General features: G+C 47.8%; 2 protein-coding genes across 4 annotated transcripts; one reads left to right on the top strand and one right to left on the bottom strand.

Moving 5' to 3' along the window:
* The first annotated feature begins 39 nt into the window (after positions 1 to 39).
* On the top strand, positions 40 to 10,205 carry LRRC41 (leucine rich repeat containing 41). 2 transcript variants are annotated; one of them, XM_027462821.3, is made up of 10 exons: positions 40 to 256; positions 358 to 444; positions 1,744 to 1,814; positions 2,592 to 3,738; positions 5,071 to 5,316; positions 6,173 to 6,337; positions 6,908 to 7,006; positions 7,458 to 7,580; positions 8,473 to 8,548; positions 9,238 to 10,205. In XM_027462821.3, exons 1-10 carry the CDS (start codon positions 40 to 42, stop codon positions 9,470 to 9,472), a joined length of 2,466 nt encoding a protein of 821 aa, XP_027318622.3. In that variant the 3' UTR covers positions 9,473 to 10,205. The 2 variants fall into 2 exon arrangements, with proteins under 2 accessions (XP_027318622.3, XP_071897626.1); XM_072041525.1 differs by lacking the exon at positions 358 to 444.
* Positions 10,206 to 27,881, bottom strand: RAD54L (RAD54 like). 2 transcript variants are annotated; one of them, XM_038183040.2, is made up of 18 exons: positions 27,760 to 27,881; positions 27,569 to 27,661; positions 27,025 to 27,144; positions 26,289 to 26,349; positions 24,403 to 24,538; positions 23,561 to 23,630; positions 21,420 to 21,708; positions 20,819 to 20,943; positions 18,509 to 18,659; positions 17,181 to 17,307; positions 15,072 to 15,146; positions 14,526 to 14,656; positions 14,303 to 14,413; positions 14,041 to 14,164; positions 13,671 to 13,749; positions 13,388 to 13,567; positions 12,231 to 12,394; positions 10,206 to 11,076 (listed from the first exon to the last, which is right to left on the bottom strand). In XM_038183040.2, exons 1-18 carry the CDS (start codon positions 27,760 to 27,762, stop codon positions 10,875 to 10,877), a joined length of 2,241 nt encoding a protein of 746 aa, XP_038038968.2. In that variant the 5' UTR covers positions 27,763 to 27,881; the 3' UTR covers positions 10,206 to 10,874. The 2 variants fall into 2 exon arrangements, with proteins under 2 accessions (XP_038038968.2, XP_071897627.1); XM_072041526.1 differs by lacking the exons at positions 24,403 to 24,538; positions 26,289 to 26,349; positions 27,025 to 27,144; positions 27,569 to 27,661; positions 27,760 to 27,881 and adding an exon at positions 24,258 to 24,320.

The following is a 27,881-nucleotide window of genomic DNA, read 5'->3' as shown; positions in this document are numbered from 1 at the left end:
CCGCGGGGCTCCCCTCAGGGACCCGATGCCGGGGCCACCATGGCCGCCGTTCCCCTGCTCCCCCTTTCCCGCCTTGACCTCCCCAAGATGGCCGCCCGCCGCCTCCCCTCTCAAAATGGCGGCGGCGCGGCCCGCCCCCGTCCCAAGATGGCGGCGCGGCGCGGGGCGATGGCGGCGGAGGGGCCGAGCAGCCTCCTGGCGCTCAGTGCCGTGGCCGTGAGCCGCAGCATGGCGGCCCTGGAGCCCGATGTCTGGGGTAAGGAGGCGAGGGGAGGTAGCGGCATCAGGCACGGGAGCGGGGCGGAGGGCTGGGGGCCGGTCCTTCAGCTGCCGCCGTCTCCTTCTCGCTCTCCGCAGCGCTGCCCGGGCACCTCCTGAGGGGGCTCCTGCCGCTGCTCTCCGTCTTTCGTCTGGAGAGAGCCGAGGCCGCCGCGCGGAGAGCAGGTGCGGCCGGTGGGGATGGGGGGGGACCGGGGGACCCCCAAAATTAAGGCGGTGGGGAGAGGGTTCATCGCTCCGGCTCGGACGGGGGGACCCCAAACGGCAGGGATCCCCCTCACGGGACCCCGAAGTGTAGGGATCCCCCCCCCGACTGACCCCAAACTGTAGAGATTTCCCTCAAAGAACCCCAAACTCTAGGGACGCCCCTCATGGACCCCAAAGCGGTAGGGACTCCCCTCACAGACCCCGAACTCTAGGGACTCCTCTCAGAGGATCCCAAAGCTGTAGGGATTCCCCTCACCGACCCCACACATTAGGGACCCCCCCCACACACACTGACCCCAGGCTGTAGGGACTCCCTTCACAGGATCTCTTCTATCAGAAACACTGTGACCAGCAGGGCTAGGGAGGTGATCGTCCCCCTGTACTCGGCTCTGGTGAGGCCGCACCTCGAGTACTGTGTTCAGTTTTGGGCCCCTCGCTACAAGAAGGACATGGAGGTGCTTGAGCGGGTCCAAAGAAGGGCGACGAAGCTGGTGAGGGGCCTGGAGAACAAGTCCTACGAGGAGCAGCTGAAGGAGCTGGGCTTGTTCAGCCTGGAGAAGAGGAGGCTCAGGGGCGACCTTATCGCTCTCAACAGATACCTTAAAGGAGGCTGTAGTGAGGTGGGGGTTGGCCTGTTCTCCCACGTGCCTGGTGACAGGACAAGGGGGAACGGGCTAAAGTTGCACCAGGGGAGTTTTAGGTTAGATGTTAGGAAGAACTTCTTTACTGAAAGGGTTGTGAGGCATTGGAACGGGCTGCCCAGGGAGGTGGTGGAGTCACCATCCCTGGAAGTCTTCAAAAGCCGTTTAGATGTAGAGCTTAGGGATATGGTTTAGTGGGGACTGTTCGTGTTAGGTTAGAGGTTGGACTCGATGATCTTGAGGTCTCTTCCAACCTAGAAATTCTGTGATTCTGTGATCTCAAAGCTTTAGGGACTCCCCTCACAGACCCCAATTTGTAGGGAGCTCCCTCTCATGGAACCCCAAACTGTAGGGACAGCTTCACGCTGCCCAACCAGACAGGGATACCCCTGTCAGGAGGCACGATCCCAAGCTGGAGTACCCATAACTTTTAAATCCCACTGTCTTTACCTCCTCACATTCAACCTAAGGACCATTAAACACCTTCCTTGTCCTTGCCCGAACCCCTTTTCCCTCAGCTTCCCCCTCAGATGAGCACTGAGGGGCTGAGCTCTGCAGCAGGACTTGTAGCTGGTGAGAAAGGGTGATATGTTTGTGTTTGTGGGTTTTTTTTTAGGGCTCTCCACGCAGCCCGTCTGGCGCAAGCTGTGGGATGACGTGATGAAAACCAGGCCCCCCAACTCGGAGGTGAGGGAAGCGGCACGGCGCTGATGTCCCGATTCTGCTGTCCGCTGAAGGGTTTCGCTCTGGAGCGTGCCGCTGCTCCTGGTTGCTGCTGGTGTTTACGTATAGGTGTTTGTAGAGCTCAGAGACATGGCCCTGGTACAGAAATCATTTGGGGAAACAGTTTATAATGGGACACGCAGCGTACGCAGCCTTGATTTCACACCAGTGAGTGTGCTGAAGAAATAAACTCTGTCTTTTCAGATGCAATTCTTAGGGAAACAGAAGATAAAAGCCAGTATCTCCTGTCACACTCACACCTACGCTTGCAAAAATGTGCTGATGTATTAGAAGGTGCTGGAATACCCTGACAGAAGAGAGTGAGTTTGAAAGAATTGTTTTGCGTACAAAAACTAAAGCTCTATCAATTCAGGATCACAAAAGGATGGTCAACAACCAACTTGTGTAGCCTATAAATAGACACTTGGGAAGAAAATTCCCAAGTTTTGGTTTCAAAACACTGAAATATATTTAAATTAAGCCAGAAGCAGAATGAAAAGATAGTGACAAGAGCAATTCAGTTTTCGAACAATTAACACAGGGAAAAAAATGGATGGAAAGAAAAGGATGCTGAAAGCTAGGAATACAATCTGAGTAGTTTTGCTGGACACTGTTTACCAGTGTAGCAGACAGCAACAATTTGATTTAAACAGAATAAAAGAAATTATGGCTGAGTTTTTGTTAGCGTGGCGCTGTTCAGGAGTTTTTATCCTGGTTGACTCTGAGGTAATTTCATTGCAGAGTATAACCTGCTGGAGGAAGAAGTTCCTTGAAACGTTCTTCTCAAACGTCCTTCACGGTGTCTTGGATGTTTCCTCTGACTGGCGTCTCAACGACCATCATTTCTCACCGCTGCTGCACAGTTCACCACACGTCACGCAGCTCACCCTGTGCAACATGCTGCAGGGCGCCGTGGAGCTCACTGCTGAGCACAACCAAAAAGTGCTTGAGAACCTGGCCCACTCCCTGCGGATCCTGAAATTCCAGCACCTCCTCTCCTCAGACCAGTCCGTCAGGCATTCACTGGTTTTACTTCTTCACCGGCTGATTCACCACGGCTCGGTCAGCCAGTTGTCCATATATTCCTGGCCTGTTCCTGACACGGTTCTTCTTGTTCTCATTTTGAGCATGAGCGCTGGCTTTTGGCGGTCAGGAAATGCTCTTGCCTATCGCAGCAGCCCGTGTGGCCTTTGCAGAGAGGAGGGCAATGCCCAAAGCCAGAGGTCAACACGAGAGCAACCAGAGAGGGAGTGGAGCAATGGGGAGAACCTGAAGGGATCCTGCGGGGCTCTGAAGGAGGCTGACGTTCAGGGGGACGTGGATGGACGGGGGGCTGGCCCTGGCCAGAACTCCGGCCTCTCTGGACTGAGCTGTCCTCTGCAAAACCAAGTGTGCGAGGAGGCAAGCAGCAAGGTGTCCTGTGACCACGCCAGTGTGCAAGGAGGGTCTTCTTGCTGCTCCGAGCAGCTGTCCCGTCACCCAGTCCTTCGAAAGTCTCGCAGACGGCTGAAATCTGCAGTAGGGAAGAAACGCCGCTGCCTCAGACGCAGCAGGGGACTGTGTGCTGACCCGGATGACCTGTATGATTTTGTTTTTACTGTTGCTAGAGAAGACAGTTCAGGACTACTTGACAAAAGCAGCATCGCAGAGGGAGAAAACGGTGGGAACTGGACTAGTTCCTCCACTGGATCTCCGTGCTCTGGCAGTGCTGGCTGTAAGAAAAGAGGCGGATCTGCTGGGATCTTTCCTCTGAAAGCTGCTCACCACTTCCGAAGTGTGTCCACGCTTGAATTGTGCTCCATCCCTTTGACTGGGGACACGTGTCGGACTCTGAGTAACCTGCTAAGCTCCTGGGTGTCTTTAGAAAACCTGGTTCTGTCTTACAACGGTTAGTGGTGCAGACAGGACGCTTCCTTCCAGCTGCTGTCTAAGGGTCTGACTTACTGCTCAGGCTTACCCTGATCTTATTTGTACTGGAAGGGGCGGTATTGGTTCCTGATCTGGAGAATGGCATTGGCAGAGAAGTTTAATGAGAGGGAGGACTTGCTTGAGGGCAAGAGGAATAAGAGAGGAACCTTTATTTGTCAGAGGAAGTGGTGCTGGGATGAAAGCATAGAACTGCAAAAACATAGCACGTCAGGGCGGAGAAAGGAGAGGTGCAACGTAAGCCCAGTAGGATCACAAGGGCAGATGGGGTGGCCAGGAAACAAAACAGAAGATGAACCAAAGCCTGGTCAGATACCAGCTCCACCTTCCTGGTGGGGAAGTGAGGTGGGCCCTGAGCCTGCCAGTTTTTCCAGGCTGGTGGATTCCCGTGTTCAGAGGAGTCTGTTAAGTTCATGTGGGTGCAAACCCTCCATGGGGGGGATAGGTGACAGGATGGGGGACCGGTAATGGAAGATGGCAACGTGCAGTTAGTGAAGCACAGGAAGCTCTGAGGGTATCAAACAGGGGAGAGCAGAACTGCGATGATTTTGTGTCCACTGGTGGGGACAGGAACCTGTCATTTACTGGGTTTGCATCTACGAGTGTTGCTCTGTGTAAAAGACCAGTGCCAACTGCTTAAAAGCCAAACGCTAACTGCACAATTCTATAGCTTAGAAGTTATTTGGGTCCATTCCTGCAAATAGATTTTCCTCTTTACTTATGACTTAGTAAGACTCCCGGGTTATTTTTTTTCTACCAGCAAGAGGCAACGTTAAGTTTTGGCCTTGCATCCTGCCTTCCTGGTCTGCTTGGGAGAGACAACGGGATGTCCTGCAGCCAAGTGGGACATACACAGTGACCAGCTCCAGGCAAAACACAGAGCCTGAGATCTGAACAGCCCTGGGTTAGTGCGTTAGGCAGTTGTAAAGGCTTTCATGGGCAGTGCCAGGCCCCAGAACTGGAAGTCTGCTGCTTTGTTCCAGCAAACAGCTGTAAAAAGGCAGCAAGAGAGAACAGCCCATGGCCTTGAGCTGAAAGACCATCCAGAGGGGGAGAAGGAAGGACCCAGGCCTCCATCTCCTGTGTGTATGCAGTCAGTGCTGTAACTTACTGTGTGGATAGGGCATACCTAGGAGGAACCCCCTCTGGCAGTTTGTGAGTTTAGCCTTTGACTGCAGTAGCTTGGCTGGACAAACCAAGCAGACAGCTCTACTGTTGGTGGAGCTCCAGCTGAGCGTGCGTGGTGCTTCTGCGCAGGCACATCTAACTCCTCTCTGTACAAACGCTGTTCCAGGCCTGGGTGTGAACATCTTCTGCATCCTCTCGGGGCTCCGGGCCCTCTCCCGACACTCGGACTGCCGCCTCCACGTGCTGCGCGTGAGCGACGTCTTCTCCCACATGCCCTGCATGGAGCTCGTTCGCTGCATCCTCAGCACCCTTCCCCAGCTCCACACACTCTCCGTCAGCTTCGACCTCAAGAACCAGCTGGAGGGGAATGGGCCAGAGGGGAATCCAAGCTGCAGTGATGCAGAAATCCCAGGTAGGAAACAGATCCTGAGCGATGCACAGGATGTGGCAGGCAGATAAGAGTTGTCTTGACATACAAGAATTGAGCTCTGCATTGTCACCATGGCATGTAATTAAGTGATTATGGCCTCACCTTCCTGATTCAGGTGGTGGTGGTGGTGTGCGCCCCGTCATTTCCAGTCTGTGATGCTCTCTGTGGAGCCAGAGTTTTGGACAAAGCACCTTAATGCCACACCAGCCTGCCACAACATCGGCTTTGTACAAGACCAGACCCAACCTGCCCAGCAGCCCACAGGGAGCATATCCCACCAGATTTTTAAATTGTTCAGGAGCTTCTGCTGTGCCCATGCCACTGACTGTGAGGCTCCAAGTCTTAAAACTTTTAAGAGGGAAAGCTTTTCTTGATGGTCACAGCACCAGAGGAGATGGCAGTGCTGTGCAAGCTTCTGAGTAAGTCAGGGAGCTGCAGCAGGGTGTTCTCAGCTCACAGGTCTCGTCACCCTTATTAGCTCCTGAACAAACAGGGTAAAAACTAGTAACTAACCCCTGAGTCAGTATGGAGTGGGGTCAGTGGACATTGTGGTCTGGGAAGAAACTACAGGTTTGTGCATAAAGGGTGGCCTTTACTCAAGGACTGTTTCACTGCCAGAACACAGCAGGAATTGGTGGTCTCGCAGGATTCCTGAAATGAGGGGTTTATATTACCACAGGCCTGAGTTCCCATGCGGTGCCGTGGGGCCAGCACTTCCCACCAACCTAAATGAGACACATCAGGCATACGGATCCTTGGTTGCCCCGGGACCTAGCTGCGTTGAAGACAGGTACTCCAGACCAAGCTCTTTCACTGTTGTTTGTTTTTATTGCCTTAGAGAGCTGCCTGGAGCAGCTGGAGATCCGATTCCCCAGGGAACCTCTGCACACCATGTTCCTGCTGCCAGTGCTTAAGGCTTCAAAGTCCCTCCAGCAGTTGTCCCTTGACAGCGCCACGCTGCCCTCTTCCCAGGAGCTCGGGCTCCTTTTGCAGGCACTTAAAGGTACTCTGCTATCCCGCAGGTAGCTTAACTGTGACACGGAGCGGTTCCTTGCTGTGCTCTTCCATCCTAGGAGTGGCTGCTTGCTTTTTAGTTGGCTCAGACTCTGCCAGAGCCTGTTACAGCTTCCTCTTGCTGGCAGTTCTGTTGGGTGAAGCTTCAGTCTAGAAGCAGTTTGGCTGCATTTGTGGGACTGCTCACAAACTGCTAGGGAACACCTGGCAGCAGTCCTGAGGCGCTCAGGTACCTGAACCTCCTGTATCTAAACTCTGGGTTTTTGCCACATCCATGTCTTGCCAGTCTTTTTAGCATGGAACCAGTTCAGGTGGGTCCATGGCTTCAGTGTGAACATCCTTGGAGTCATGAGAAAAGGAAATGGGCGTCAGCCAGCCCATTTTCTGTGCTGAGCTCATGAATGCTCTGCACAACAGGATGGTTTATTTTTAATTATCCACAATCCAGCATAGTTTATCCACTGCTGAGTAGTTTGTGGGTGTTAGCTGGTAGTTGGGTCAGATTCTTTTTATCCTAAGGCCGTGCAGTACTTGACCTGAGAACTCGTTTTGGTTTCAGAGTGCAATCCAAGCTTGAAGAAGCTGAGCTTTCACGATGTGAACCTGGCTGACCACCAAAAAGAAGTTCTGCTTTTGCTTCAGGATCCCATCTTGCAAGGTACAGCAAGCTCCTGGGCCTTGGTGCCACAGCTGGCTGTTTTGGCTGGCTGGCTGATGTTTGAAAGTAATCTTCAGAAGGTTTAGCTATATGTCAGTGTCCCAGGGGCAGAGCTGTAGATGCTGGCAGAAGGGGAATGTGTTGGGTTCTATGTGCCAGCAGGGCAGAGAGGATCAGCTGCGAAGTTAGTCTGTGCTGCAAAGAGGTCTTAACTGTAAAAAAAGGTTTTTAACCTGCAGAAGACATCAGCCTTTAACTGGGTCAGCTGGCAAAGCCACCTCCCTGGTGCAGTGACTGCTGTCTTCACGTGACAGAACAGCAGTGACGTCGTGTGGTCTGCTGCCAGGGAAGCTTTGTTCTTGCACATGGAGCTATAAGCAGGATGTAATTAAGGAATAATGAAGCACACAGGGAGTTACTAACGTGTGCTGTCAATCCATTTCTTCTGTAGAAATCTCATTCTCTTTCTGCCGGCTGTTTGAAAGCTGCACTGCTGAGTTTCTGATGGAAATCATCAATACAGTGAAGAAAAATACATCTTTGAAGAGCCTCAGACTGCCTGGGAATCGCCTTGGTGCGTATTGTGGATGTTGGTCATGACCTTGGACCAGCTCTCCTGGAGTTAGCTTCAGGGTTGGAGTTAGAACCATTCCTAGCTGGTGCCAAACTTAACAGATGTGTGAGCAGAGTCAGCTTAGTCACCATTAGCTCATAAAATGAGGGGGCTGAGTTAATTTTTTTTTTTTCAGTAGCACTCAGAAATGCACCAGGAGTCTTGGTGCTACAGGGACATTACAGTTATTTTTCTCTGTAGCTAAAGCAAGTATCAGCAGGAGTTCAGATCTGCTGAATGCTGATCTGCTTCAGCCTCTGACAGGAATGGATACAGCAGCAGATTCACTACTTCTCATCCAGAACCACAGATTTTACCCAACTTTGGGCCTTAAAAGCTTTAAAAACTCATTAGGCACTGGAGGGGTAGGAACTAGTAAAGGTTATTTTAAAGAAGTAGAACCAAACTTACAGCAGTAATTGCCTTTATGGATTACAGACCATGTAGAAATGTCTGAGAAATGAATTTCAAGTCCACCCAGAATATTGTTTTCTGATCTTTTAATGAAATAAAACAGGAAAGCTTGGGAGCACCTGAAATGCACTTAATTGCCAAGGTTTGTGTTTAAGCCTCTGCTTTTGTCTGTTTCAAAACAAAGCTGAATTTTAACTTGCAAAACAAAAAGCAGGATTTTTTTCTAGTAAAACAACCTGTCCCATCAGCAAACATTTCTAGCACCTTGAATGCTGTTTGGGGGCTGAACTCACTTTTGAGGACAGACTGAAGATAAGTCCTTCGTGTTGTCAATGCATCCTCAAAGCCACCTTTCTGCACTGCTCCCACCCCCAAAACCCTTTAAATATTGAAGATAATTCACAGTTTGCATCTAACAGTTGCATTTCTCCCCTCTTAGGGAATCACAGGCTGGTTGCCCTGGCAGACATTTTCTCTGAAGATTCCTCCTCTTCTCTTTGCCAGCTGGATGTCAGGTATTCTGCTGCTTTTAACACACTGTACTTATTGTTTCAGGAAGTCCAGGAAAAGCCCAAGCAGTGTTTTGTTCCTTCCTTAAGGGAATGTGCACAAGAAAAGCTTAGAGAATGCTGCACTGTGGCTAGAGAATGGGCACTTACAACCTCAGAGATCTCCAGTGTCTCTGAGGCTAGGCCCTTCTCCCTGAGGGGCTGCTCTGCACATTTATAAATGAATCAGGCTACATCTTCAAAGCAGCTTTCATTTTTTGCCCCCCTGGGAGACTGCTGCATCCCCTCCTTGCTCTGAAGGTTAGAACTGATGGATCTACATTCACAGGCATCAGCATGAACAGCTCTGTTCCCACCACCCCAGCACAGGGAGTGAGCGCTGTCATTGCCCCTCTCAGATCCTATGAATGCCTCTGCATTCCTTTCATCATCTTTGTTTCCAACCTGAACTGCTCTTTTTTTTTTTTGAGCCTGAATGGCCCTAAACAGAGGCAGTAACCTGCACTACTGTGTTTATTTTTTAAACTGACATTAAGGGATCATTCCTACTTTATACTGTAGAAGGAAGCTGTATTTTACACTGAAACATCCTCCCATCCTTGCATGGGTAATTACTAGAGGGGGCAAGTGATTTAAACTGCTCAAATTGCAGCCTAGACTCCTAATGAGTTTTTTGTCCTCCTTTTCCTGGAAAGCTCAAACTGCATTAAACCTGATGGGCTCCTGGAATTCACCAAGAAGCTAGAAGGCCACATCCAGCAGAGAGGGGGACAGATTCAATTCACCCACCTCCGCCTCTTTCAAAATTGGTTGGATCAGGATGCTGAGACAGCTCAAGAAGCACTTCGGCGTCTCAAAGCAGTGTGCAGCGTGGTCAATGACTCATGGGACTCTTCCCAGGCCTTTGCTGACTACATCAGTGTCATGTGATGGACACAAGAAGAGAAGACAGATCAGCTTGAACTTGATCAGTTCTGTCCATGGCCAGTAAGACTTAACACAGGTAGGGTTTTCTTTCCATGGTTCAACCAGGATGCAGCTGTCTTGTCGCTTTTCTGTTCCTTTGAAGAAGAGGTGCCACAGTGAAGCAATAGAGGTGGCCATTTATGTCAACAGCTGTATTTTCCAGTTTGTGTGTCAGCTCCAGTTTTAGACTTTAAATGGGTTAGATGCATCAAATAAGCTTCTGTGACACCCTGCAGATCTCCGGACAAGCAGTTATTTATTTCACTGGAGTTTTGTACAAATTCCATGTTGATTCAGCCAATATCTCATTAATAAGTATCTCAGTCCTTCAAAACAGCAGAAGCTTTCTGGACATGGACCCTGACAACTTGATCTAGGTTACCCTGCTTTTGAGCAGGGGGGTTGGACAGAATGACAGCCTTAGCCAGTGTGATTCCTGAAATAAGAACTCCTCCCTCCATTTCAAATGAGTGATTAAAAAATGCTAAATAAAGCTCTCACATCTGAGCTTTTGTTTGGAAAATTTTACTTCATAAGAAAAGCAGGCTGCTTTGTATATAATTATTTGCAATCATTTATCAAGGTGTCTGGGAAAAGAATTCTTCTTGCCTGTAACTCCATATCTGCACTCATTTTTCAGGAGTTTTGAATAGTTTGTTTTGTAACATTTTTATAATAAAAACAGAATTAAGACCCATCATGTATCATGTGTGTGAATTTTATTACTGGATAGTAATAAATTAAAACACTCTGCTAGATCTGGGGATCCCACCCATAATAAAGCAAGTGGTTTTAGAAATGGATTGACCTTAATTGAGCCTGATTTTCTACTGCCTGCATGTTCTCTCAGGCAAGATGCTCAACATAAAAGCAGAGGGTTTTTACAGACCTTTTTGTTCCTGAGCAATCACCGGGGTTCACATTTCATGACAGAAATGGATCCCACATGTTTTTCCCCCCTGCAGCTTTGAGTAACAGCTATCAGTGGAAAAAATGTGACTGCACTTGGAGTGCTCTAAACCTTCAGGCTTACCACAAAGCTGAAGGTAGATCTTTGAGCAGAAGGCATATACCATCAGCGTGAGCACCAGCACTGAATCCGTGATCAAGTGCACAAGGTTCAGTTACTCCCAGTGTGCTGTTTCTCAGGCATAAAATACAGCAGCAGAGAAAAAGCCCTGAACTCATTGCTGTTGCAGCAGACACTGACCAGTGCTAAGGGCCTTCCAGCCTCTCAGAAACCACGCTGTTCTGCTATCCCACAGCTGTGTAACAAATGTTTGTGCAACAAACCAGCATGTACTGCTATCCACTGTCCCTTTCCTTGAAAGGGATTATCATGCCCCCACAGGGGGACAGTAACCTGTTAGGGAATCCCTCGCTGCTCCTCATGGGAGTGGTGGTGAAAGGTGAAGGTGACGGCAGCATCCCACGCAGCCTTCAGCACGGAGTCCTGCAGCCCCCGCTTGTCAGCGCAGTGCTTCCACTGCGAGAGGTCAGAGGTGCAGTCAGAGCCCTCCGGAGGGGGCCGGACCTGGTGGCCATTCACGCAGCGGCGACACTTGATCCTGGAAGAGGCAGCGCAAGGTCAGTGCAAGGTTCCTCCACTTGTTTGGCTTATGGGTTGTTTAAAAATGCAGCCCAGTAACATCTGGATTGCCTCTCATCTGCAACCCTCCGACTGGATTATCGGACAGCATCAATTACTGCTGTGCTTCATTTAGACTCACAACCAAGCTCTGGCATGGGTGAAAGAGATGGAAACGTTTTGGAAAACCTCTGGTTTTGTTTCTAACAGTGCTGCCCCCTGCGTTTAGCTGTGTAGAAATGAGCAGGGGCCACAGTTAAGTTCGAGATGTGTTTCCCTTGAAACATGAGGAATGTTTAGAGCCAATCTCAAATGAACATCCCTGCTACTAACACATCTTTAGCATCATGTCAAGCACGATGTCAAGCCTCCTGAGCTCAAGAGAGCACGCCCTGCTCCAGACTGCTCCATCCTAGCTCCTGCCACAGCCACTGGGTTGTGCTCAGGCCATCCAAGAGATGCCAGGTTGAACAGCTGCACAAGGGAAAGGAACAGCAGCAGTCCTGCCAGCAAGGCTTGGTGCCACACAGACAAGACACTTACACAGAGCTAAGCTTCGAGTCAGCTTAAAACTAATCCTCTTCACTTCCTGCTTGAATTAAGTCTTATTAACCTTCCCAGTGAAGCATTTTCCTGCACTGTCATCTTTCTGGTAGATGCACCACCACAGGTCTTGGGGGCTCGGGATACAGAAGGAAGGGCAGACAATGGAGCATAGGATTTTTGCCTGCTCACAGCAGCACTTAGGTTGGCCTCCTGAGCTCTTAGCAGACAGAAAGCGCTGGCAGCAGAATTGGGCAAACCTTAGAGAAGGAATGGCAAGGAAGGACCAAGCTGGGCTCCACCAACTTGGAACAGTTCTGATCAATCCCTCTTTCTCAGTATTTCACAGCCTCCAAACAAAGGCAGCTAACAAGATAGCCTGCTCACTCATCAAGCAAACGCAGCTCTTCTAACAGAAAAGTAGGAAGGCAGCAAGGAACTGCTAATCTCCAGGTGGTTAACAACTTCAGAAACAGACACTTCAGGCCCTCTCTCTTTGAGCTTCTTCCTGCTGCCTGTGGCAGCACTGAATCAGTAGAATAAAGTGAGGAGTTCTTTGCTGACCCATCCGTTACTATCCAGTATACTCACTTGTCGTGGGTGTCACTGGTGGTGGTCTCATTCAACGTGAACAGCTCCTTGAGCTCCCCGAGCGAGAAGTGCCTCTCTACATCCTGCTCTTCATCCACCACACAGCTGCTGAGTGCCTTCTTGTGGGTCTGGCGCTGGAATATCTTCTCCTCTATGGTCCCTGTCTACAGAAGAGAAGGTCAGAGTTGAAGCACAGTCGGGATGCTCAGGTAGGGGACAACATTGGCAAGTGTCACAGAGCAAAAGGCATCAAGACATAAGCTGTTGGGACCACTGAGTGCCTTGTCAGACCAGTACGGATGTGAGGCACGTGTTATCAGCAAAAGTTTGCTCCCCAGTTTCTGCCCAGCCTAAAATTCCTGCAAGCAGCTTTCCTTTCTAGCACTTGCTCAGTTCATCACGAACATCCTTGCCAGAGGAGGCTCAGTAGTATGGGAGCTAACCACAGCACTGTTTGGTAGAATGACTTGGTAAGCTACAGGACAAGACATTGGAGAGCCATAAAATGACTAGCATTGCTTGGCATTGCCTGCTTGGACTGGAGCACTCTCAGTCAGGTGCTCCAGGGGCCAGATGACAAAAAACAAAAAGCAGCAAGAGTGGGCCCTGGGTCAGAAGAGCATCAGCAGTGTTTGCTGATTCACCCACACAAAGATCAATCCCACGCTCTGTCTGGAGGGAGATGACTACTTCTAAAGCAGATGTACATGGAAGTCAGTATGTTACATTTTTAAAGCAAAAAATAAGAGGAAAAACATCTGTTTTGCAAGCAAATGTAATACAGAGGTAGGGAGGGGTTAGGTCAGATTTGCAGACACATTTGGTAGTTCTAAAAGCAAAGGAGCTGCCTGCTTCCAGGTGCAACCAGGTCAGAGAAAAAGTAGAACACCATAAGGAAGAAAAGGGCAAAGAACGTCTATTTTGTCAAAGTAAAATAACTATTCATCAAGGAACACAAGTTCACAGAAGAGGTCATCCTGAACAAGATGAAGCGAAGGTGAATGGAGAGGTAAAGGTGAACGAGGGCATAGAGAGGACTTTTCTGAAGAGTAATCACTACTGACACTCCCACACAAATTGTTACAGTAGTGGCATTAAATATAAGTCTGGGCTGGCACCAAGGACCCCACGGGGAGGAGGTGAGAAGATTAACTCACCGAAAGCAGCCGATAGATGTAGCACATCTTCTTCTGGCCGTCCCGCCACACACGAGCCATGGCCTGTTCATCGTTAGCAGGATTCCAGTCTGGGTCAAACATAACCAGCCTGTTAGCCCCAATCAAATTCAAACCGCAGCCGCCTGCTTTGCTGCTTAGCATGAAGATAAACTCAGGGCTCTGGGGAGAAAGGGAGGCTTGGATTAAACAGAGGCAGCTACACCATACTCACAGCTCTAAGAACCGGCAGGAGAGCTGCCCACATCTGGCAGGTTCTACTTACTGAGGGGCTGTTGAATCGCTCCACGATCTTCGCTCTCTTTTTAATGGACATGGTGCCATCCAGCCGGACGTATAAATACCTAGAATATACAATGTTTGCTACCATCTGACTGCTGTGACCTTTAGAGCATCCCACTTAGACAAAAATCTTCCCCAAACTGCCTTCTAACAAGGGCCTAGGCTTTAGAAGTTTTTGCATCAGGCCAGTAGCAAGAGCACAAGCCACATTAGTTCCAATTCCGGAACATCTGAGGTACGTGACAGGTCAAAAGTTCCTGCTGACAGAAGCTTTAAAAATAGGCAGTTTCTTTTACAGTGTAGGCTGCATGTACAATTTTGCAGGATTAGACAAATGAAACCTGAAGACAAACCTTCTGCTCCTGCAGAGTTTTTCAAATAGGTCCAGTGTCTGAGTGTAGTTAGACACTAAAACCACCTTGTCATTACTGGTGCTTTTTGTAACTGCAAGGATGTAGTCCAAAACCAGCATCTTTCCTGGATAAAAAGAAAGAAGAAAGCAAGCTAGAAAAGAAGTTCTAAAATTCCTGACCTTGGAGGGTCACTTGATAGGACACTGCACTCTTCATAGTCGCCTGTTAGGCAGCACATTTGCACTGCTGAGCTCCACAGTACCTGAAAGCTGGGGCTCCACAGATTTGGTGCTGTAGCCAGCAGGGAACAAATCCAAGGCTCCCATAAATCCTTCTTCTTCTTCCACGCACTTATCATAAATAAGAGCAGGGTCTAGAAGACAAACAGAGCTCAGAGTCTGTGGAATGCACGGAGACCCAAAAAACCACCAGTGTAAAAAACAAAACAAAACAAAAAAGCCCATTACACCAGTGGAAGAACTCACGATTGCAGAGCTTCTTCAGGGAAGTGATAGAAGAGAGAGAGGACACGCTGATCTTGCCCTCCTTCAGCTCCTCCACTGGCTTAGCTTGCTTCAGGAAGTTCTTGTAAAGCTCAGCCTGCAGAGGTGTCAGCCTGAAACAGAGTAAGAGCCCTGCAGTCACCCTGTCCCCAAACCAACACCTCTCCTCCTCCATCTACACAGTGGCTTCATTTTAGCTCTAGCACCCCTTTTTAGCTACAGCCCAGACAGCCTAGAACTGCCTCCGATACTGGTGGTGGATTGCTGCTATCTCTGCCCAGAGCTGAGAAAGCAGCTCACAGATACTCAGCGTAGCCCAGGGCTCTGCTCCACACAGCTGCCCAAAGCAGGCCAGTCACCTGGCAAAACCCCCAGCCGTGGGTTGTCCATCCCTGCTTCAGGAATTGCAAATGGTGTCAATCTTATTCCTAGAGGGTAGCAGTCAGCACAAGCACAGAAGTCACTGCTTTTTGCAGCTTTTTAATCCTTCTTGTTGCTCCCCCACTCAGGGCATAAGCTTTCTGGTACCTGCAGCAGACCACCTGCTCTATCTTCACCGGCAGGTATTTGGAGAGAATGTCCGAAGTCCTTCGGATTAAACACCTGCAAAGAAGAAAACAAAGATTGGATACTTAAGTGACAACAAAACCCTGTTTTATCAGTATTATTCCTCATGAGCTCTACACAAAGCTTTGACATCTTATCTCTAGAAGTCTGTGACAATCCAATGCATGGCAGAAGCTGGACACCCACCACCCGCTAAGCGGCTTCATCAGCTCATACTACAGAAGCCAAGACACCCCACTACCTCTGCCAGGCTCCCAGCCTCATGAGATTTGGAGGAATCAAGCATAATCACACCTAACAAAGCCCACTCCCTTTGCAGTGAAGTTCAGCTCTTCCTCAAACTACCAACAGCATTATCAACTCACATGACACCAGATCAGTGGCATGGACAGCAAACAGGGAAAGGATTTAACCATCACACAACAGATAGAGCCCAAAGCAGTCAGCTCCTCCAGTAACTCAGTAGCCATCCTCAGCCAAGACGGATTCATTGTCTGGCCCACAACATGAGCTCACAGCATATCCTCTAGGGCTCTGGAAATGCCCCATGGAATAGTTCTACCGTACTTCAGAAAAGATGGCATGGACTAAAAGAAGTGCTGAACTGAACAACCAGAATTTAAAAAGTGCAGAAACCCAGTTCTGCCAGGAAATATTAAAAATATGATGTTACAAAATCCACAGAAGAAAAGACAGCAGGGATATATCACAGCTCTGAAATCTGTCAAAGGTTGTTAAAGAAAGGAATAATCTGGTCTCCAAACCCATAATCAGTAGGATGAAAAGTCACAGGCTTAAACTGCAGTTAGGAAGATTTAGGTTACACATTAAGAGCATTTTCTAACCGCAAAGACAGTGATGCCCTGGAAAGTGTTGTGAGCAATTTGTGAGGTCTCTGGTGCGGAGTGGAAATTAAGTTATGGGATGCTTTAGGTCTACCACCCTCTGCCTTGGTACAGCAAGATGGATTAGAAGCCTTCTGCAGGGCATTCCAGCCTATGATTCCACGTATCTTTGGATCACTACCTCGTCTGTAAATCCAACCAATTCACCTTGCAATTCACGCATTTCGTTTTCCTTGTTTGTATATTATGATTGTTACACAATAAAGGAAAGGACACAGACCTCAACATAGCCAGGCACAAGCATTCATGAACACACTTTGACATCCCATTTGGATCAGCTAAAGAAAAAATGCACCTCAAGAAAGAATAAGCTCTTCTCCTAGCCTTTTCTTTCTCTCAAGTTTTCTGCAGGCTGACCCGAGTCAAGGCCATGGCTGTCTCTATAGAGAGGCTATACTGTGTGAAATTCAATTTACCATGACTGTGAGCAGCTAGACTGTATTTGTGATGGGTGCAAAACTAAGATTAAGAAAAGAAAAAATGATGATGATAGTACTGCTAAGAATTCAGAAGAGTATCTAGTAAGAGAACTCTGCCAGCAGATGTGGACACACTGGTTGTATTCATCAACATAAAACAAACCAGATTTAAGTACATACTAAAAATCAGACAAGTAAGATTGCATTTTGCTTGACAAAGGTGCTATCTAGGGATCAAAAGGTACGTCTCTGATGCTAGTATTCTAATCCCATTAGCCCTACAGAGCAAACAGCTATGAAAGTACAAGCTGGACTCTTCTGTGACTTGGGCATCACCAGCAAGCAAAGCAACACTGCACATACTGTCTGCTACTCACAGCTGGGTCAGGTGGATCTGCAGTCTGATCCCATCTACACTGTGGTTATGTTAATGCAAATAAAAGGATGCTACCTGACTGTTCAGGCACCAAGAGAAAACCGAAACATAAGAGCCAAATCACGAGTCAGTATCTGAGTACATTTGCTCGGGTGGGACTGCAGCTAACTGTGCCATTTCAGTGTGCTGCTTTTCAGACTAAAGATACATGTCACGTAGATTCTTAGGCAATAAACACTTGCACAATCACTTACTGAATAGACTTAACTGGCAAGGGAATTTGTTACAGCTACAACTTTAATTTGGGAACATATCCATGCACCAAGGGTTTATGCAAAAGCTCTGCAAAGAGAAGAGGGATGAAGTTCACCTGTTCACGATGCTGATCAGCTCTTTAAGCCTCTCTTCTCCTTTTTGTCGCTCAGCATCACTTGCATCTGCATCTCTGCCTTTCAAGATGGGTAATTCAAAATGTCTTTTAAATTCCTGTGCAGTCCCTGCACGAACAGAGATGAAAAGGTGACAACTCCTACCAAGTAACCTTTGATCAGTACCCCCACAGCCCCAGTTATCATACCATAAAGCATGTGGCCCAGCAGATAAAACAAACTCTTGCCCCATCAGTGCGATTTGGTTTTTGTTCTATCCAGGGAAGATTCAAACAAGGCAGGCAAATCTGTACAACAGCAGATTATTTTCTATTGTAACAACACTGCACTGCCAAAGCTAATACAAGTTTAGTTAAACCCAAGTCCCATCAGGCACATACTGATTTGCTCACATTCCAACTACAGTTTTACTCCCAGAGTTTATCCTTGCAAATAACAGTGCAGACATTACGTGTCTGTTTCAAAATTATTTGTCATCAGTTCCTTGTTACTGCTCACAGGCTGAAAGTGGGAAAGTGACCACTGCACGCATATAGCTCTGACAGCACTACTTAGAGTATTAGCCTCATCTCAGACAAAAAGAAGTGCAAGTACAGGGAGACTAGTTTTGCCCAAAGCACAAAGTCAAGGGGCAAAATATTTTATTAAAAAATAAAAAATGAAGCACATGGAAATAACACATGCCACAACATATACTGTATCACCATGCTCTAGTCAATTCAAACTCCTATGCCAGATGGGTACAGGGACAACAGGAGGAAGCTGTCTTCCAGGCCACCTCTGTACTCAATGCAAAGAGCATGTCACGTCAAACCCTGCTCTGGACAGAGCCTCCCCCACAAAGGCATCATTCCTGGCCTCGATTGCTACTTTGCTATCACCTTTGAGTGTTGTGGGGAGTATCGTTACAAGCTGGCTCTTCCAGCTCAGCAACTCCTGCAGTATCTCCAAACACTTATCAGAAACTCCTAGCCTAAGTGGACACTTTGGCTGACCAGCGTAGCTACATAAGATCAGCCATGTAGTACTCAGGGTCACATATCATCTTACCTTAATCATTAATAATCCCTCTCAAACTGTTTGATTCAAATACTTTAAACTGAAACAGAGCTCTAATCACATACAGCCTCTTGACAAGAGGATCTTGACCTAGACTTTTCTAGACTCAAACTGAAGGAGAATTAAGTCTCCAATCTGCAGGTGACCTTTCCTCTCACCAATGTCTTGCTTGCTGCTCTCAGCAGTAATCAGGGGAGGCCTTGTCGGCAACCTCCCCCTTCCTCATGTCTCACACGTTTGTATTTCTTACCTAGGATGCCAGAATTAACGAAGTGCACCAGGCTGAAATATTCAAGCAAGTCATTCTGAATGGGGGTGCCTGAGATGAGGACTCGCCGAGGTGTGTTTAAGCTGTTGAGAGCCTGGTATGTTTGGTTTTCAGAGTTCTTCAGTCTGTGGCCCTTTGAAAAAGAGAACACAAATGCAACTGATAAATCTAGTGGTCATGACGGGAAGCAGCTTAAAGACCCTTATCAGGACTGACATATCATGATTGTTACAATCTACCTCATAGCTTGTCCCATTCCTGTAACAGATTAAGTGTTTTACATGTATTCAGCCGTTGGGACATACATCGTTTAAAGGCAAGAGCCTGGTGGGAAACCTGAAGTCACTGTGATGAAACACAGCATTTCCATTACAATATTCCCAGACAAGGGACATCTGAGTCACCCCCAAGCAAGAGAGCCTGCCATGACAATGCTGACAATTGTGAGCTCCGAGAATTGTTTCCCAATCAAAGCCAAGGACACTTCCAGTTACCAGCATCAGGCACTGAACTCTTGGCCTTGCATCATCCAAGGTCAAGATCATCAAGTCATTCACACCATCTATACTCAAAACTCCCAGGCCTTTGCACCCTAATAAAAGAGGTTCTGCACCAACAGGCAGTAATCCAAATATGGGTCCCATTTCCCAATCTAAAAAGGGGATGAGGTGGAAGACACATCGCTCTACACCAATGGTACACAACCTGTGTTCCATGGCCTGGAAGAACTGGGAGGTAAAATGAAAAATGACTTTCAGGAAAAAGAAAACAAAAAAGGGATTAAGAAAGAAAACACATCTACAAATACATGAGCAAATAAAAAAAAAAAAATCAAACACACAGGAGTGGAACAAATCAAAGCAAGAGAAGAACATTTGAAATCTGCTTCATTTTCCACAAACTGTTACAGTGACACTGTATGTACACACTTGGGGCTGCTGAGGCCCCAAAAGGATGACAAACAAAGGCCCCTAAAGTGTTGCAAAACCCTACAAGACAGCTAGGAAAAGCAGTTCTATTAGCATCTGAGTGTTTTGATGTAGAACAAAGCCTAAGTGGAGAGATCCTTGTTACAGGAGCCAGCCTACTTCAGAGACAAGTATTTTTTGGGAACACTGGGAAGATGCAGAGCCAGGGACCTGCATTCCCAGCAACCCAGCTGCTGGCCTGCCCTAGGGGCATGGAGAGGTGGAGGCAGTCACGGAGTCAGTGCCTAAAAGGCAGATGCAAGTTGTCTTAGTCCTGAGGACACTCTTTACATTCCTCACAGCAGTTCCAGCACATACAGAACCAAACCACCGGGTGGCACCACTTTGTAACAAATCTCTAACAGGCCACAGAGAGAAGAGAGTTGGCTGAGAGCCCCAGCTTTATCATTTCAGGGAGGCAGAGGGCATTTGCTTTTCTTCAGAATCTCGTTGCCCCTCACTAACTGTACGCATAAATATGTAATGATAGAGGAAAAAACAACTCCATTTCAGCCATATGAAAACACAGCTTGAGAACTCAGGCTTGGCAAAGCTGGAGCCAGCAGCCAGCTAGCAGGGAGTCAGGCGATGTCTGCTTGTTCTTGAACAAGCAGCACCTGAGGTACCTCCCAGATCTCCTCCCTCTGCTGCAGGCAGTAGGCTCCACAGAGGAGAAAAGAGTCCTGCCATGGGGGAACCCTTCAAACTCCCCCACAAGCACAGAAACAAGCCTTCTGAGCTTGTGACTCCAAAGAGCAGGGCACTCCTACTCCCTCTATGCCAAGGGAACCTTGGGAAACAGGACTGCTGGTTAACTGGCTCTCCTCAGGTCCTGACCCTAATTCCATGAGCTGTCTGTTGTCCCTGGAAAAGCACTACAGCACTTTATTATTCCATCCTCATCAGAATTCAAGCCTGGACAAAGAGCTGTAGAATATAGAGATTTGGGATGTTACAGCTAGAGCAGCAAAGTGGCCTAGCAGTCAGGGAGTAAGGAAAAGGGTGAATAAAACCTGGATTCAACAACTGACTTGATGCATGGCCCTCAATCTGAGCAAAAGTGACTGCGACAGATACCTTCCTCCACATCACAACTTGAGACTGCCAGACAAGGGGCTGAGAGCAGCCAATATAACACACAAAAGCATGCTGAAACCATTTACCTCAGGAGTCTCCAGCCCAACTTCTTGCTCAAAACATAGCCAAGTTAAAAAATAGTGGGTAGAACATAAGGCTCAATCACCTCCCACCTTTTCAGAAGCAAGATTTGTCCCAATCTCAAGAAAACATCAGGAATGTGTTCTCCTTATAAACTCCCCCATACCTCATCACATATGACCAGCCCAACACTGCCCTTCTGTAGGGCCTCGGCATGAAGTCGAAAAGTCTCATAGGAGATGATCAGGATGGGTGAAGGCACTCGCATACCACGCTGGTTCATAAAGCCAACTGTGAATGGAAAGGGGGAAAAGGAGAAAGGATGAAAACAGTAATAGTAAAAGGGTCCAAACTCTGCAGTCAAAATCAATCCTTTAGCACTAAAAAACTAGGAAAACCTTTGCATTTGTTTCAATGCTGCCGGTCCCTGACAAAGAGCTGGTTCCTCTATAGGCACCTTTTCCACCCACATATAGCAATGATACTTTCCCCAACCCATTCCCACCTCTGCCCAGTCCTGTCCTAGATTCTGTCTGGAGCAAAGACAACACACAGGAACTGCCCTGTCTTAATCACACGGCTGGACTTGGGTTATTACAAAAGAGCAAACATTATCAAACAGGCAGTGACCCTATCTAAACATGGTACAAGGAAATTTTCATCAGTCTCCAGAGCTCTAATGACAGCTCACAGCTGCTATAGGCTTCTTCCAACACAAGATTTTGACCTAAGCTAGCCAACTGCACCATTTGTAAACATTTCTGTACCTAGTTTGTGGTCAATTTCTTCTTTGGAGCCTCCGTCAATGGCCAGTGGCTGGATCCTTCCCCCCAGCCATTTCTCTACTTCATTGTACCAGTTTCTGACCAGGCTGGAGGGAGACACCACCATAGCTTTCTCAATTTCAGGCTTGCAGTCTGGACTTTGCCGGAGAAGCGTCCACATGAGAGTGATGCACTGCAGGGTTTTGCCCAGCCCCATCTCGTCTGCCATGATACAGCCATGACTCCCGGGGATCCGCCGGCTCGTCACACACTCCCAGAGGAATTTCACTCCCTGCCATGAAATTGTTCTGTTAGAGCAGGATGAGGACAGCCACAGAATGACAACTTCATTACAGCTTTATTACTGCATTGCACAAGACTGATATTACAGCAAACAACATATCCGTGTAGCACATCCCAGGGGACGTACAGCACTCTAATGAGAGAGGGAAATCACCCAAGACACAGTTAAAATTCAGCCCCACCTGGTCTGAGGAAACATTACCAGTGCTGACAATTCGTAACATGCACACAATTTCAGTATGTTTTTACTGTGTAGTTATAACTAGCTCCCTAACTTGAATTCCCCAACATTTCTACCTTTGGCCAGGCTAGCTAGGCCCAGGCCATCAGCTAACCTGCATCAATGAATGCAAATATGTGTTAAGCATCTTAACAGCACCCAACGGAGCACCCAATCTTGTTTCTACTCCCTGATTAATTCTCAGAATACCCTCAGCAACCCTCAAGCCTTCTGCCTAGAAGCACGGAACCACTATGACTCACCTGGGGACTCAAAGTCCAAAGCAGATTTAGCTTCAGAGAAGGAACAGAGCTGAGGTTATAGCTCATGTCACGTGGTGAAAGAGCTCAGCCCGTTTGCTCGGCTTTGACACATAACCAGGACAGATAAAAGGGGAAAAAAAAGACTCTGCAAAGTGTTCTATCATGCGATGATAGAGAATTAAAGAAAACCTGGGGCATTGTCCTGGCAATGAGCAAGCTCCCTGAACTGTCAACTGAGCAGGGAGTGACAGACAACTTCTACACACCGACAAATTCACGCCTGTACTTTCCACTGTATGGGACCAGAAGACAGACCACTTGCACTTGCAAGTCATTTTCTTCCTTTCTCAGGCTCTTAAGAGCATTGAAGCTTATTAAGTAATTGTTCAACTGGTTCAAATATACTGCTGACCAAAAAAATGGAAAAAATTAGCTGGGGAACCAGTTCAGTAACCTCCCAGCAACAAAGCAAATTACATGACAAGGAGCAAAGCTGTACCACAGGCTGGGAGCATCAGCTGAAAAAGCAGCACAGGAATCTCAGCAGGCAACAACTGATCAGTCAGACTAGAACAGAGTCTGCTTTTTGAGCAGCTGTCAAAAAACAGACAATGTGCTTAGGACACCAACGTAACTATCATTACCTGACAAAAAAGCCAGCAGGCAGGATCTTACCCAAAACAGAGTGCCTCCAGCTATATAGCCAAAGGCCAGCATTATGATGGGTCATGGGTTCAGCACCAACTCTGAGATAAAAGAACAATCCAGGAGCAGCCTACAGCGCTCTCAGAGCCATCTGAAGATCTCCCATGCAGGGAGACAACAGGCTTGACCTGCTTAGCCTGAAGATCAGCAATAACAGCTTCCACCAGTGCTGCCTCTAGGCTTAAAGGATATTATACTGCATCCGTGATGAATCTCAAACTCTGCAGATATCTACACTAGATATTTGGGGATTAGCTTTAGCTTCAATATTGTGATGTTCCACATTTTATGGCATAAAATGTTTTTAACTCAGGATATTCTATGATTCTATGATAAGCGCTCTCCACCTGTAAATTCCAAGTCTCCCTAGGTCACTGATGGCTCACAAGCACAAAGGACACACAGGACTGTTGTAACACTCCCAGCACAGCCTCTTGCTTAATGCAGGACACAATATTTACACCACACAGGGCTCTAAGATGACGGTTAAAACAAATATTTCACTTTGTTTTTGTAACAGACTAAAGTCTGTTGTCCCACACTGTTAGTTTGTGAGGGCTGTGCAGACCTCACAGTTGGTGAGCAACAATTACAGCTTTCGGAAATGCACCAAGTCCTCCAGCCATACTCTCACGCCCTGGTAGAAAACTTACTTCTCTCTGATGAGGCCGTAAAACACGGCTGAGGACAGGATCCACCACAACATGGACAGGTACTTTGTCCCTGCAGGAGAAAGTCAAGAAAGATGACAGTATGATTATTGCACTCAGCACAGCATGTGTTTAGGTTTTGTTTTTTCTTTAAATCTCAGTGCTATTCTGAGGACTCTTCAGTGACATAAAGGAAACAACTACCAAAGAAAGTGAAAAAAGGATGAATTCAGTTTTGAGAACAGAGTTGCACAGGCCTGATCTACTATCTAAAGTGTAAGTGCCCTAGAACATGGGCAGAACGTTATTCAGAAAGGCATTTAAAAGTCATTTTTTTCTTTGTCTCAATAAGAATACTGTAATTGCATTATAATTGCATTACTGGAGAGACCAAATCAGGGAACACTCCATTCTGTCTATGACTATCCAGCTGACAACCCTTTTAAAGTTACAACAGCACAGAAGGAACTATGGCAGAATAAAAACCATTAGGCAGCCTAACATCTGACTGTCAGCCATCTCCCTTTTGCTGTCTCCATACACTGATGTTTCCTGAGCCACAAGATTTTCTAAACAGTTTCTACATGTGTGCACCTGCATTCCCTGCAACAGGTTTTAATTTTTCATGAGTGGGAGATCAAACAGGCTGTTGGGAAACAACCTGGCATGGGTGTATGCCTTCCTTTGACTGTTGCCATACCTGAAGCAACTCAGAGGGAGAATACTTGGAACCCAGCTTGCCTCGATGTCCAGATCCCAGCTCAGACAAAAACAGGAAGAAAGCACACAAACCTACATGTACAAAGAGGTCAGAGCTGAAGCATTTGCACCAGGTGATGACTCACTTGTCTATTTTCAGCTGTTCGTGGGCACTCAGCGGTGGGGGCTCATACAGAACCAGAGCTCCTTCCTCAAAAGGGTCATGGAGAGGACTCCTCAGCCCTGCCCGTTTGATGCCCAGCGCCCGCAAGCCCGTTGGCCCTGAAAGCAAACAAAGGCACAACTCAAAGAACAACTTCTTCCAGAAGAAAGCAGAGCCTCGCAGAAGTGTCTGATTAAGTCTGGAAACGGTGGATTAACTGGGTGCAGTGCTAAAGTGGAGAAGACAACTGTTGCAGACTGCAAATCCATAAGGGCACTTGTTTGGCAGCGCTCTGCCTGCACACAGCAGGTATCACTGCAAAAACGCAGAGGCGAAGATGGAGCAGCGGCGCTGCCCACACTGGGTGCACCAAAGTGGGAGCAGCTGCGTGCAGCAGATGCCAGCTATGCTGGCATACAATAGGACAAGGTAACTTGCAAGGTGACTGATGCTGTCAGACCAGATCAGAGCCACAAACAGGCACAATGCTTCCCTCCGGGCATCACAGATGCTCCTAGTACTTAAAAGTAGCTGTTGCACTTTTTTTGAAAGACAAGCAGGATTCAAGCTTCAGCAGCTCAAAAAATACGTTTCTATGTACATCGTATGTACCGGGACAGAGCCTCTTTTTGGATCCTCTAATCCAAGCTCAGCAAGAGCTTTATCTTTTGCACAATGTCAAGAAGAAACTTAGACATTAAGAAGTTCTACAGTGTTACAGTTAGAACCATACTGCTGTTACGTAGGCAAGGATATTATTTTACTCTCTGCTGAGCAATAGCAGATGTTTGGCATTGTAGCCAATCTCTCAGAAAAGTTAAAAAAATAAAATAGGAGGAGTCCATTTTCCTAGTGTTATATTTTGATTGTAGTTTTGGAATTGAGATTAACATAGAAAGAATACAGACAAATCACTTCTCCTGTCAAAATTAGCTCAAAGACATCTGAGTCTTGGTAAACAATTATGCTCCTAGGATTAATTTTGCTTGGGAAAGAATCAAGCGGGGTCAATTCCCCTACTGCTTGCAAAATGGGAGCGTATCACAAGTTGAGACAACGATTCCTCCACATCAAGAAAGAGTAAAGAAGCAATCTCCCCTCCCAGTTAAGAGAGGAAGGTAACAGTCACAGAAATCAGCTTTTACAGTTATAGGTCCACTACAGTCTCCTTAGCTTTTCCTACAAACTAAGAACTATGTCAAACAAACTCTTCCAGGGCTGCTCATTTAATATGCAGCCTGGCTGAACATGCCTCCAGACATATTTTATAACTAATGTGTGAGTTAAACTGACTGACCCATCTTTCAAAATTTCAGCTGGATAGCGAAGGGAAAGAAGGGGTCAAGAAAAGCCCCTTTTGTTTCTGAGATCTTCCGCTCCCTGATTCAAAACCAGCTGAGGCTTTCAAGTTCAAAACTACCCTTGCTTTGAAGATCACCTTGAGACTCAGCACACCAAGCAAAGTTGAAAGAACTCTCTTTTTCACCCTGGCCTTCTGTCTGTTTGTACCATCAGGGTATTATTTAGGTGATAAATTTCCATGGATTAGAATTCATCTTGATTTTGTATTTACAATGTGGCATACAACCTCCTGGCACTACATCAAATACATAACCATAAAAATACAAAATCCAGTTCTGAAATGCAGGATTATCCAAACTAAACACAAGTAAGAAATACAAAGACTTTGTTAATACTGGTGTATTTTTCTTTTGGAGTTAACTCAGAATTTTTGGAACACATGCATCATTCCAAACGAAAAAGAAACACCCACACAGTAATCCCCACAGACATATTTGACAGGCCAGAGCATTACCTATTTTACTGGTGTCAGAGAACACAGACAATCCTTATACCTCCTCATCTTACCTTTATAATTTGGAATGGGGATTCTGAAGGGTTTGGATAAAATGCTGCGGATAAAAGCCTCCTAAGAATTCAAAAAGAAAACATGCTTCAGAAGTTTGAAATCAGAGATAGGTCAAGACAGCAAGCCCAAAATGTTTTTTGAGAACTCAGTTTTGCCAAGTGTTGAGAGTCCCTCTACTCAATCTTCGCAAGCTCCAACCCCAACTATTTTCAAAAATATCCAAAAGGAAGAAAGTAACAGAACAGCACAACTTCTCCACCAGCACCTCCACTTCTCAAAGCTATTTTCCTTTGGGTTTTCCAACACATGAAACTGACTTTCTTGACTCTGTCTTCTTAAATCCACTGGCATTACTCATTTCTTTAAATCCTCCCTAACCTCAGTAATGCAGTCAGGCAATTCACACCTGCAAAGGGGCTGTGTTCCATCAGTGGAAGCCCAGAGAGCACAGAGCAAGCAGACGGCACCTGAGACATGCGTGTGGAAAGCCAGACATGTATCTCAGCACAGTCCTTCACCTAGGCCCTACAGAACTCTTATAAAAGTTTTCCACTGTAGAAAGTATCCCCACCACATCTTCAGCACAACGTGACTGGAACAAGCAGAGGTCCTTCCTAAAAGCCATGCAGGGCTTCTGTAACACCTCTGAATGTTACATATAATTGGGTTTGTATGGGTCCATGGAAGCCCCTGGGCTCCCCGTACACAACCCAGGCCGGCAGCACACCCACTCACATGCTGACTGCTATCCATGCAGCGGGGTCCATTCGTCAGCTGTGCCAGGGGCTTACGGAAGGGCGACCTGTAGCATTCCCAGCTCTCCGTCTCGCCGCCAGCCTTCCTTCTCTTCTGAGCCTGAAAAAAAACAAAAACAAGACAGAACTGAGGGCCGTCTGGCAACACAGATGTGCCACTGTCACGCTCAGTAAGCACCCAACCACACAGAAACCCCACAGCTGACTGAGCGGACCCCATCACCACCACCCACCTCAGCTGCCAACGGACAGCACCAGGGCCACCAGACCCTACAGACAGGCTGTGTCCCCTTCCTCATCACAAAACAGCCCCCAGACCCCACAAAACAGCCCCCAGACCCCCCAAAAAGGCAACTTTGCCCATACCAAGCCCCACCCCACAGCCCCCCAAGGCTCCCCCACGACCAGCAGGCGCCCACCCTGACTGAAACCCGCCCCAAATCCGCCCGGTTCTGCCACCTTCTCCTCACACAGCGGGGGGAAGGCGACTCCTGAGGTGGGGGGGGGGGTCGCCCCTCACTCACCGCCGGCGGGGCCGGCTGCCAGCCTTCCTCCTCCTCCTCATCCTCGCCGCCCGCCTTCCTCTTGGCCAGCTGGCTGGGGGCCAGGCTCCTGCGCTGCAAGAGAGGGGCAGGGGGTGAAGCGTGAGGGGGGGCGCCGGGGCTGTGGTGGCCGCGCTCCCCCCCCCCCCCCCCTCCTTCCCCCCCCCACTCACCATCGCCTCACGGACAGGGGGAAGGGGGGGGGGGGGCGCGGAGCGTTGGGCGCGCGCCGGCCCCGAAGCGGGAAAAGCGCGGGAGCGCTGTGGCACCGCCCCCGCCCCCAGCAGGGCGCTAG

The sequence above is a fragment of the Anas platyrhynchos genome, chromosome 8 (genome assembly GCF_047663525.1).
Source record: "Anas platyrhynchos isolate ZD024472 breed Pekin duck chromosome 8, IASCAAS_PekinDuck_T2T, whole genome shotgun sequence".
Classification (NCBI taxonomy): domain Eukaryota; kingdom Metazoa; phylum Chordata; class Aves; order Anseriformes; family Anatidae; genus Anas; species Anas platyrhynchos.
Note: the sequence above shows the minus strand (reverse complement) of the source record. Positions and strands in the feature narration are given on the sequence as shown.